Raw genomic sequence first — 11671 nt, 5'->3', positions numbered from 1 at the left:
TTCAGCAGGATAATGAGCCCTGCTACAAAGCAAAAATGGTTCAGGAATGGTTTGAGGAGTCGACTTGGCCTCCAAATTACCCAGATCTCAATCTAATCGAGCATCTATGAGATGTACTGAACAAAAAAAATCCGATCCATGGAGGCCCCACCTCACAATTTACAGGAACATCTTGGTGCCATATACCACAGCACACCTTCAAGGGTCTAGCGGAGTCCACGCCTCGACAGGTCAGGGCCGTTTCGGCAGCAAAAAGGGGACCAACACAATATTAGGATGTCATAATGTTTTGCTTGATTGGTGTATAATTAGCATTTTTCTGCTGCCTATTGCAATGTTTTAAAAAAAATACAACACAAACGCCATATTAAAAGGACACAAGTCTTACTTTATTGACATCCTAAACTTTATTTTACAAAGGTAAGCTTTTCATCCCAACCTCAACGAAACAGATTTACAAAGAAATTAAAACATCTTTAAAAGGCCATAAAAAACAACATCCTGTCCTCTAGCAGCAAACATCTGTACTTCCCGGAAATAAACCATTTTATGTTTACAGTTATCTCTCAGCCAAGCTATACACAGTACTGCTGACATGGTACACAAGTATACAAAGTACTGCCACATGGAGCCATTACTCTTTTTAGTGCAGAAAAGGAAAATACTCTCATTAAAATAACAATCTTAGGTTAAATAAGCTTAAATAAGAGGGTGAAGGTACAAGACACTTTTCTGAGGTACTTTACACCAACAAGCAGAATTTGGCTTTTATTTTAAGTGGTTTACAGGTGCTAGTCTGCGTGTACTGGCCCATCCACACAAGTGTAACCGTTTAACATCTGTTGTTCGTGTAAAACAAAGCCAGTTGACAGCCTAAGGGTCAAGAGCAGTGGGCATGGGATTTTGTACGTACTCAGACAGTTATATGGTTTAACGAAAACAACTGAAGGAACAATCCTTTTACCACCAATAACATCAGGCACACGAAAGACTTTTTTTTTTGTTTTTGTTTTTCTTCATAAAAGTTTGAAGACAACCAAATCACACTCAGTGCTAATCTTATCGAACAATTCTGTGATTACAACATCAGCAAAATTATTGCTACAACATTTGTTTCAATGGGTTACTTACAAAAAACGCGTTTCAAAACAGGTATACAGCACACCAAGTCTCGGGGAGCTTTGGACACTAAGGAACATTGCATCTGGCTGGTCTACATTTCGACAAACGATGGGGGTGGACAGCCAAAAAGCCAGGATTGAACTTGAGTTACTGTACGACGGTAGCTTTGAAGATGTTAAGCCCAAGGAACCAAAGATTTTAGAAAGAAATCACGGCTTATTGCATTACATTCACTTTCACGATCACGACGTGTTCATACCCTTCAACTGGTCATAAACTATTACATTTTTCCCTTCCCGCCCTTACCGCATATTTAATTTAATTTCTTACTCTCCCTTTTCTCGTTCACATTCTCATGTCCTGCCACCAACTATGACTTAGTTTTTAGTGTGTTAGCATATTAGCTCTGCACACATTCACATTCAAATGCTGAAATTTCTCCTCTAACATCTTTTTATTTTTTTATACAGTATGCTGGACTAATCCTTGGGTTATGTAGTTTGCGAAGCACAAGAAGGGGAAGTTATGGACTACTTCAGCTCAAGGTTTCTTGTCCATTGTGTTCAGAAACAATTCAGTAAATCTCCTCAGTTGCGCGGATGCTGTCTGGCTCTCTTCATGCAATCGAAGGTTGTCTTGGCGAAGGTGTTGCACCTGTTCCTGGAGCATAGCCTTGTCTTCTTGCTCCTTTGGAGGACAATAACAAAGCTTGTCAATGCTACAAATGTACAAATGTTACAAATAACTGCCTTGAGGTGAATGCTGCTAACAGTGCTTGTTCAGCTATGTTAAGCATTTGTTTAAGCATTGTTTAAGCAGGCTTTTGCCTGTTATGTTCGAGGCTCTTACCTTCCTTAGGTCATACTGCAGCTGTCGGAGGATGAGCTCCAGCTGGTTAACCTTCCCAGTGAGGAGAGCAGGAGAACCATCCCTGGTTAGATGATAGACAGACAGGAACAATTCAGACACAGAAGCACACAGATAGATGTACAGACAGATAGATAAATACAACGACAGGACGATAGATAAGACGATGGATGGATGGATGGATGGATGGATGGATGGATGGATGGATGGATGGATGGATGGATGGATGGATGGATGGATGGATGGATGGATGGATGGATGGATGGATGGATGGATGGATGGATGGATGGATGGATGGATGGATGGATGGATGGATGGATGGATGGATGGATGGATGGATGGATGGATGGATGGATAGATAGAACAATTCAGACACAGAAGCACACATAGATAGATGTACAGACAGATTAGATAGATAGAACGATAGATAGAACGATAGATAGATTGATGATGATTGAACGAACGATAGAACGAACGAACGATAGAATGATAGATAGATAGGAACAATTCAGACACAGAAGCACAGACAGATAGATGTACAGATAGATAGAACGATAGATATAGCGATAGATAGATAGATAGAAGCACAGACAGATAGATAGATGATAGATGGAACGATAGATGGAACGATAGATGGAACGATAGATAGAGCGATAGATAGATAGATAGATAGAAGCACAGACAGATAGATGTACAGAACGATAGATAGATGTACAGAACGATAGATAGAATGATAGAACGATAGATAGAATGATAGATAGAACGATAGATAGAATGATAGATAGAACGATAGATAGATCGATAGATAGATATTCAGATATTCAGATATTCTACTTCAGCACTGACCCTGCTGGTAGGGTTGAGGCATCCACACATCCTACTCTTCTGGTCAGCTCCTCAGAGAGCTCCAGAACCTGCTTGCTCTGCTCTTCTTCAGTCAGGGAGCTCAGAGAGATTGCAGTCTGATCTAAAAGCGAGGAAAGATTAATTTTGTTAGAATTTCAGGCTGAAACATTTATTATCTATACAGGGCAGTAATAGCAAGGGACTGTGCGCTGTATAATGTGTTTGTCATTTAATAGAAGCAGCTGCACATTGTAAATCTTCTATAAAACAACTGTTTAATCACTCATTAGCACTGCACAGGACTAAAAAACAAGACAAGCAGGAAATCTCCAAAGGCACACAGGAAACAGGTGAAACATTTCATACTGCTTCACCTGAGGTGATATACTGTAGGCTGATGTTCCAGGTAGGAGCTTCAAGCAACACCCAGAGAAAAGCTTATTAAATGTAATCCTCCTTTCCAGCTTTTTCCAAGGTGTTAAATCTAACTGTTAACCAGCTTCAGCAGAGCAAGGTGTTAATTAAGTGGGGAACGGAGCTAACACGGCAGAAGGGTTAATGGCGGGACGGGAGGGGGGTTCACACACTTTCAGGTGAGTTTAGCATTACACTGTCAGTCTGACATATCATTAAGAATTCAAGACCAAGAACGCACCGATATAGTCTTTACCTCTGCTGAGAGGGCAACAAGGGGTAGAAATGACAAACGTAGAAAGATCTAGAAAGATTTGTAAATACCCTTTTATAATCATTGATAGCTAAATTAATAAATATGTTTTCTATTGTTTTTATTTACCTCAGTCTATATCAATTCTAAATACCTTAGTTAGTTTAGGGTCCAATTTAGTTTCTACTCACTGATAGCAAAAGATGGACCTAAAGTTAATAACTATATTTTTGGATTGTTTTATTTAGCTTTATTTCAATTTTAAAAATGGGAGTTTTGTACTTGCATAAAACAAAAATATCCAGGTACAATTTTTACATAGTTTACAAAAGATGGTGGTTTTTTTTATTGAGATTTAAATTTTCCCAAACGTGTTTTTTGCATGATTTTTTAAATACCAATTTCTACTCATTTAGAGCAAAAGATGGACCAATGGTAATGATGTTACCTCATATTTAATATGCCCAAATGTGTATAGCACTTGCATAAAACAAAACTACCTAGGATGTACGTGTTTATTGAGCTTTAATATTTGGATTCATGCGATGTGGGTGTGGCCTTAGAAGTGGAGAATTTCTTTTGTTTCTTTATAAAGACCCACAAGCTCTTTGTTAACAAGAACGCCCTTCACGACCCTTTATACATTCAATATACCATGAGCAATCTCACAAGATGTTGACCTGCCATTGTTTCGTCAAACGGCGAGCTAAAACCGTTCATGAGGCTCCTTTAAGAGCTCTCACCTCTTCTAACACCTTTCAGCGCTTCCTCCACCCCCCTCTCTCATTTCATTTCATTAACAGTCTCACAGTAAGGGGTGTCGTCGGAGCTGGAGTTGAATGGACGGATAATTATCAGCGCTCCGAACAAAAACACGCACAGAGCAGCACATGGAAATACACAAAGTAAGCTCACCTCCTCCCCACCCCCTTCTAGTTAGCACCCCAACCCTGAGGCAAAAGCTAACTTAATCATTTCTCTCACCATGAAACGATGGTCTCATATTTGTTACCATTTCGGGACAGAGCCACACACTCATTCCATTTTTCATATCCGTCAGGTCCCAAGAGCACGTCTCTAAGGACTTGCGAGGGGAAAAAAACGCTAGCAGGGAAAACCCGCACACCGACTTGCTTGCCGGAAGCCCCTCCAGCCAATTAAATCCATCCACAATGTATCCCCCCCCCCCATTCCACATGCAGATCCGAAAGAAATGCTCGGTTCAAGAAGAGCTGCCCTTGCCAGCATTCACCATGGTCTCCACAGCGACCGGTTGAAGGTGAGGGAACAGCTGTAATTGCACACGAGTAAAAGCGTCCAAAACCCAAAATGTGTAATTACAGCAAGCAATGGCTTGAGTCATTTCCCTAAGTGGTGTCTTGCTGGGCTCACATTGTGATAATGGCTTAATTTCTCAATGCTCGAAATACGTTCTCCGCTCCTAATTAGCACCTTGCGGAACAATGCGCCTTCAGGCAGTCACAGGAAATGAATGGGAGGAAAATAGAGACGTGGTGATTTCGACATGGTCAAGAGCAGCGTTAGAGACGGGTGCTGTTTTCTGCAACCTTCAGTTAACTTTGTTAATGGTGTGTGAGAGCGGCTAAAGCTTTGTGGTGAGGGAAAACCTTGGTCAAAACACAATTCCAATAATAGGACAAAAAGGCGTTGTAAGGTTTCTGTTAGTTTCAATACTCTCTAGCCTACAGTTAATACAATGAGCTCCAAAATATTAAACGGATAAATAAAAATTTAATTTGTACATGTGGTCTGCATTGTTTAAGCTCCCAATTCACTATTGGAATCAGGTCAATCTGACACAAATACACACCCCAAAAACTGGGTCAGAAAATATATGTGCAGGCCAGTCAAGTTCCTCCACACCAAACCACATCCATGTCTTTATGGACCTTGCTTTGTGCACTGGTGCACAGCCATGTTGGAACAGGAAGGGACCATCCCCAAACTCTTCCCACAAAGTTGGGAACATGAAATTATCCAAAATGTCTTGGCATGCAGTTCATTAAGAGTTACTTTCACTGGAACTAAGGAGCCAAAAACAACTCCACCGAATAATCCCCCCTCCACCAAACTTTACACTTGGTACAATGCAGACAGGCAAGTACCGTTCTCCTGGCAACCACCAATTCCAAACTCAACCATCAGATTTGCTAATATACAAAATTTGGGTTATATTTATATATTTATATATTTAACCCAAATTTTGTAATGGTAGTGTACATCTTTTTTTTTTATAAAAAAAGTAAATAGTGCAACATTAATTGCACCGAGCTAACAATACTGACCTTTGTGAACAAGGCGCATTTTATAATGAGCCTCATTTGCATAAAAAAAGGCATGTTTGAGCTCCAAAGAATGCCAATGACTTAATTTAAATATTTTCCTGCACAATGTTATTTAAGCTAGTGCCTGATAATGCTGTATTAGTTCGTTTTTGTGCTGAAATACCACGTGGTATAGAATGAATCTGCCCCATAGTCTTTGACAAACATGAAGACATTTGACTGCATTTGTATGGTACAAAAATATCCATAGAGTCAAAGGGTCAGTGCAGTCCTAGTGGAAAAAAGTACCCTTGCTGTTCATTCCATAACAGTGAGCAGTGAGTTTAAAATCACAAAGCATGTTAAATGGGTCAAGACCGTACACAGCTGCGAATATGGTGTTTCTCAGCATATTTAGTGTGTGTGACGGAAGCTTGTACCTTCAAAAGCCCGTGCGGCGTCCACAAGGTGTGACCAGTCGAGACCAGAAGAGGGGTCCGGCAAGGGCATCATACCAGTGTCTGCCAGCTTGGCCTTGTCTGCCAGTGAGCCGTCAGAGAACCAGAGCTCATCTGAGGGGACAGCACACATAGTTCATTAAAGTGTATGCTTAGATGGGACCCATCCCCCGTTCTCATAACCTAAACGTCATCTCGACATTTTAATTTGGAAAAATGTGCACAGATGAAGACTAGATGCAACATAAGTTTTATTAGAAGTCATGATGTGTTAACGTAATAACAATGATGGTGTTTATTACTATTATTAATTACAAAAAAAACACTAATTTGGATATTGGTAAACATGAAAACCCACAAGGCCTACGTGTCGTCCACAGAAAGGAAGAGCACATCATTACATTTTGATTAAAATGTATGAAGACATTTTAAGGTGGAATAATCTGCACCACTGAATCATTCACAATAAGAGCAGGAACAATCATTAAGAAAATAAAAATAGTTGATTCCATGCTGATTTTAAAGCACTATTCCAACAGAACCTGCTCTGACGTAAATGGGCCTGTTGCTAAATAAATTAACTCGAGAGACTACAATTACACTTGAGCCATTCATCATGGATATAACGATCAGTTCGATTAAGAGGAAACTGAGATGGTCACTGAGGACACAACTGAAAAGCCCTGACCGCGGTGTAAACTTCATTAAACATTCATCCACTTGAAGAGATTTCAACTTGATAGAAAAGCAGTTGCTGCTGCTCAACAGTCAAGGGGCAAAGGGCATCTTTACCCACAATTTGATGTACTTATGGAGAAAGAATCAAACGTGGCAAGTCACAGAAGCACAGTAAAATTAGCTCTGGGTGACCTAGAGAGCAAACTCGCTAATTCACACAAAGTCTGCTCATGCAGGCAGACAGACAGAGAGCGGAGAGGTGAGAGTGATTTGAATAATGAATGAAGTTGGCTAGCTTAGAGTTCTGCTATAATGAGAGAGGAACTGTACGTTTTAGACAGCTGGAGAACAGCTCAAGTGTCTGTATGCGAAACACGCCAAGAGGCATTAATGCAGTTCACACAGGACGTGTTCTTACGTTCTATATGCGCTATTTCACTTGTTGTCTACATAAACATGCATTATATGGGTGTGTCTTGCGAATTTTATGTTTTTTTTAAAAACATGTTAAGGAATATTACATACAGTCAAACCAAAATGTATTCAGACATCTTCAACATTTTCTCACATTATTCACTACAGTTAATAAACTGTCATATTAAACTGCCAGAACAAATTTCTCTTGATAATGTCAGATAACTTTGATAGAAAAAAATATGTAATGTATTACAATCAACCAATCAGCTGTTACATTTAAGTACACAGTTAGATGTTTTAATTTAGGTCAACCAATTACCAAGCAATGCTTAATTTTGTTCAGTCTGTGGTGTAAAAGGTCGCATTAGCAATTAAAGAAAAAACACGTAAGCAAAACATGGTCAGGTCAAAGTTTCTGAATAATTTTGGTCCCAAATTGTTATCAATTTGACTGGTAGTCCACAGTATGAAGATTTTTGGGTAGAATATGTCACGGTTTACTTTATTTTGCTATCCTCACATACATAAATTAACTACAGCGTCCTGCACCCACTAGTAAAAATTTTATCTGGTGTCTGAATAATTTTTGGTTTGACTGTACAAAAAATATGTTTCCAAAATATGCAAAAAAAATCTAATTTAAATAGCGGATAATCCCCATTTCGGGAATACTGCATAATTATTTTTTTTAACCAAAAATAAAATTTTCAAAATGCACATTAAAAACGTTAAATATTTGTACACAAAAAAGATATTTTTTTTTACAAAAAAAATTTAAAATACAATTTACAAAATAGGCATACATACATTTAATTACATTTAATTAGCAGCAAATAATTTGGGGAATATTACATCAATATTTTTGCAAAAAAACACAATTTACAAAATGCTCATAAAAAACCTGGGTTTTAGAAATGGAAACATTGCCCGTATAAATGTCAATTTCTTTTAAACACATGAGATGGAAACACTGCTTTAACACCGTTTTTGCGATATTAATAAGATGGAAACATAGCAATTGTAAATTCTCCTGAGAAACTATACTCGCAAAGGACTGAGCGAACGCAAAGTTTCAAACAACGCATTGACTTGTTATTTTTCCTCCAATCTCATATTTTTTTCCACCACCATGTCCCATTAGGGGCTCCGTACAATTGCGTACATAGAAGCTTAACTTCCCGTCAACTTCTGTTCAAATGCATCACGCTCCAGCTGTTTAACCCATGAACACATCTTGCTTTCAGTGACCAGTCCAGCATAGTTACACAAAAACTCTGCCGTTATAATGATTTTCCTATTACAGCGCACTTTTTATCCTGCTAGAATATTTCAGTAGACGTATAATAGTATGATTAGCACCAAGTCTCTCATGCATTAGCAGCAGATTTATAGTATCATTACTTGCTTCATTACTAAGTACAACATTAAAGTCTGCAGAGGATAAAATTACTGTAACAGGAAGGAATGTGGTAAGCTTACAGAGGAGATGGAAAAATCTGCTATGAGCCAAAAAAAAGCTCATTTATTCCATTATCATCAACCATGTCTTAGTGCTGGCAATCCGAGCATTTACATTACATGTACAGCTGGTACTGTAATGCATTCTGGGATGAAGTGGACAGCATATTGCGGTACATCAAATGTACCCGTGGGACTCTTACAACAATGTTAGTATCACTGATACGGTAACAACATTGGTAAATGCGGTGCGTCATTACGAAAACTCACGTTTGAGCTGACCGGCGGCGTGGTTAAGACCCATGCGAGGTGGTAGGGTGCTGTGGTAAGGTAGGGCGCTGCTGAACAAAATGTCGTTGGGCATGGCCTGGTCCAGCATGGAGCTACGCGAGCTAGCTAAAGACAGCGCCCTCCGGTGGCTGCTGCACAAGCTCTCGTCTGAGAGAGTCCGGTACAGGGAGCGGCGTGGAGACTGACCGACAAGCGGTATCTGAAATAACACAAAAGAGCAGAGATAGAAGAGTAGGAAAGTGATGGATGGAATGGAAATAGAAGAAGACGGGTAACAGGAAGACAAAGAGAAAGCAGAAAGAGAGAGAGAGAGCAAAGATATTATTCATCAGAATATGATTAGGAGAAAGGCTCTGCAATATTGTTAATAAAACAGCCATGGCAATAAAGCACATATCACTTAATTGAATTGTGGGAGAGAGGTGGGGGGTGGAGAGCAGGAGGAGGGTAAGCTAAGGGAACATGAGACTCAGCTGGGGACCAATCAGCAGTCAGAGTGAGTGACTGTGGGTCTGTGAGTCAGACCTATTAGAGTCATTGCGCTCTCATCAATAATGCAAGCGCGATGGACACGGTCCTCACGGGGGGTCTATGGGCAGGAGGAGGGGCGCAAGCTGACAATTAGAGACATGAACGTGACAGAGGACTAACAGAGATGGGATGCCTATTATAGTCTTCCGAAATTAGAAAAAAAAAAAGCATGGTGAATAATACACAGTGACCAAAAAAACGAAATCACGCATTAATGTTTGTGCAGAGTGAGAATAGCTGCATCAATGAAATATTAATTCCTATTTTATTAGAAGTCTTAAATATAATAGTAATAATAAATAATCATAATCAGTGACTTTAACAACAATAATAATAATATAAAATAACAATATTATCATCATCATCATCATCATCATCATCATCAAAGTTCACTGGAAAAACATTATTATTGTTATTATTATTACAATTACAGCAATAACTAAACATTTTCCACTTCACTTAAATTATGATAATATAGTTTCCAGTTAACTGAAATAAAAACAACGATTACTATTATATTATTATAATATTAACAACAACAGCAATACCACTACTACTACTACTACTAATAATAATAATAATAATAATAAAACACTTACGATGATGTTTTTTATTCATAAAAACTAATAACAATATTTAATTAACCAACAATTTAGTCAATATTATCATTTGATAACACTTTACAATAAGGTTACATTAGTTAACATGAGTTAATGCATTAGGTGTCATGAGCTTGTACAGCGTTTCTCAAGCTTGGTTAATGCTAATGTATTAATAAATATATTAATAAATTCAAGCTGAATAAATTAAGAGTAATGTATTCAGAATGAAAATATACAGTTTGTATAAAATGGTTGTTGGTTCATTATACTTAATGCATTAACTTATGTTAAAGATTTCAACTTTATTGTAAAGTGTTACCCATGGTTTTGATATCTATGTTGCTGAATTACTATACATTTCAAATGAACACTTGTGAATGTACTGTATGCATTGTGCCTTTGTCTTTCTCACTGGGGCTTTGTGAGGCATTATTCTTTCTAAAGCTGCCATGAACATTATGCATTGCGAAAAGCGTTATGCAAATGAATCAAAGTAAAGCTTACAGCGAGCACACATGTAGAGTGTGTGGGCATATGCAGCTTTATAATCCAAACTGCTGTGAGCAAAGCAGGTGAGGAGAATGACTGATCGTTGTGACCTCATTTCCTCTAGACGCTTCCATTAGTCAACCAAATGGTTGTTACACAGGCTGCTGACTGGATAGTTATTTGCCTGTCAGTGTAACACACCAGTGATTAATGTGTTTAGCGCAAAACATGTTCAAAACAATTTCTTAATTTTTCAGTGTTGTTTTAACACGTCCTAACTACAGCAGCACTTGCTCACTGCATTACTCATCCTCCAGGGCTCAGTTCTACACTCACCTTGCCGTGACCTGCCTGCCCCGGGGGACTGTCGGGTAGGAGCATCCTGAGGAAGGCCTCCTTAGTGAGCGTCTGAAGCTTCTCACCTGCGCTATTAACCAACTGGGATGGGTCTCTCAAATAGAGCCCCCTGAGAGAGAGACACGGAGACCAAGGGAGAGGAAAGGCGAAAGAAAGTGAAACAAATTAGACAATAAACCCGCAGACAGTTTTGCTGTAGTATCAATCTAAAGTGAATTGTGAAGTGCCTCTGTATGTGGTGCCTTAGATTTGGGGATCTCCTTGTAAAGGTGCTACAGACAAAACATTCAAGGCTACGGTAGTGACAAAACACAGGATTATGGGCCATTGAGTAATAAACAGCCTTAACACAGTCATGACATGACTCATCAAGGAACAAATCAAAACAGATAATTGACTCCTGTGATCTAAAAGGAATAGTTAACCCAAAAATGAAAATGTCATCGTTTACTCACACTTATAATGATTTTTTTAAAGTACACCCTGGCCGGGCCCTTTTTAATACAACAAAAGAGAACGAGGACTAGGGCTCGAAAATAACAATAAAGCACAATGAAAGAATCATAAAACTGGTTCCAAGTCTTATGATGTCATACAATAGCT

The 11671-nt window shown here is 38.8% G+C and overlaps 1 protein-coding gene across 2 annotated transcripts in view; it reads right to left on the bottom strand.

The window, feature by feature from the left end:
- Positions 1-362: 362 nt before the first annotated feature.
- The window catches only part of sipa1l2 (signal-induced proliferation-associated 1 like 2), a 77301-nt gene continuing 65992 nt past the window's right edge, over positions 363-11671 (bottom strand). For both annotated transcript variants that reach the window (XM_079844795.1, XM_079844794.1), the window contains 6 exons: positions 11048-11177; positions 9069-9288; positions 6228-6359; positions 2836-2956; positions 1972-2053; positions 363-1809 (listed from right to left, as the gene is read on the bottom strand). In XM_079844795.1, coding sequence (XP_079700921.1) covers positions 1663-1809; positions 1972-2053; positions 2836-2956; positions 6228-6359; positions 9069-9288; positions 11048-11177 — 832 coding nt within the window. In that variant the 3' untranslated portion in view covers positions 363-1662. The remainder of the gene's footprint in view (positions 1810-1971; positions 2054-2835; positions 2957-6227; positions 6360-9068; positions 9289-11047; positions 11178-11671) is intronic.

This window comes from Gobio gobio, assembly GCF_949357685.1.
Source record: "Gobio gobio genome assembly, chromosome: 19".
NCBI lineage: Eukaryota > Metazoa > Chordata > Actinopteri > Cypriniformes > Gobionidae > Gobio > Gobio gobio.
Note: the sequence above shows the minus strand (reverse complement) of the source record. Positions and strands in the feature narration are given on the sequence as shown.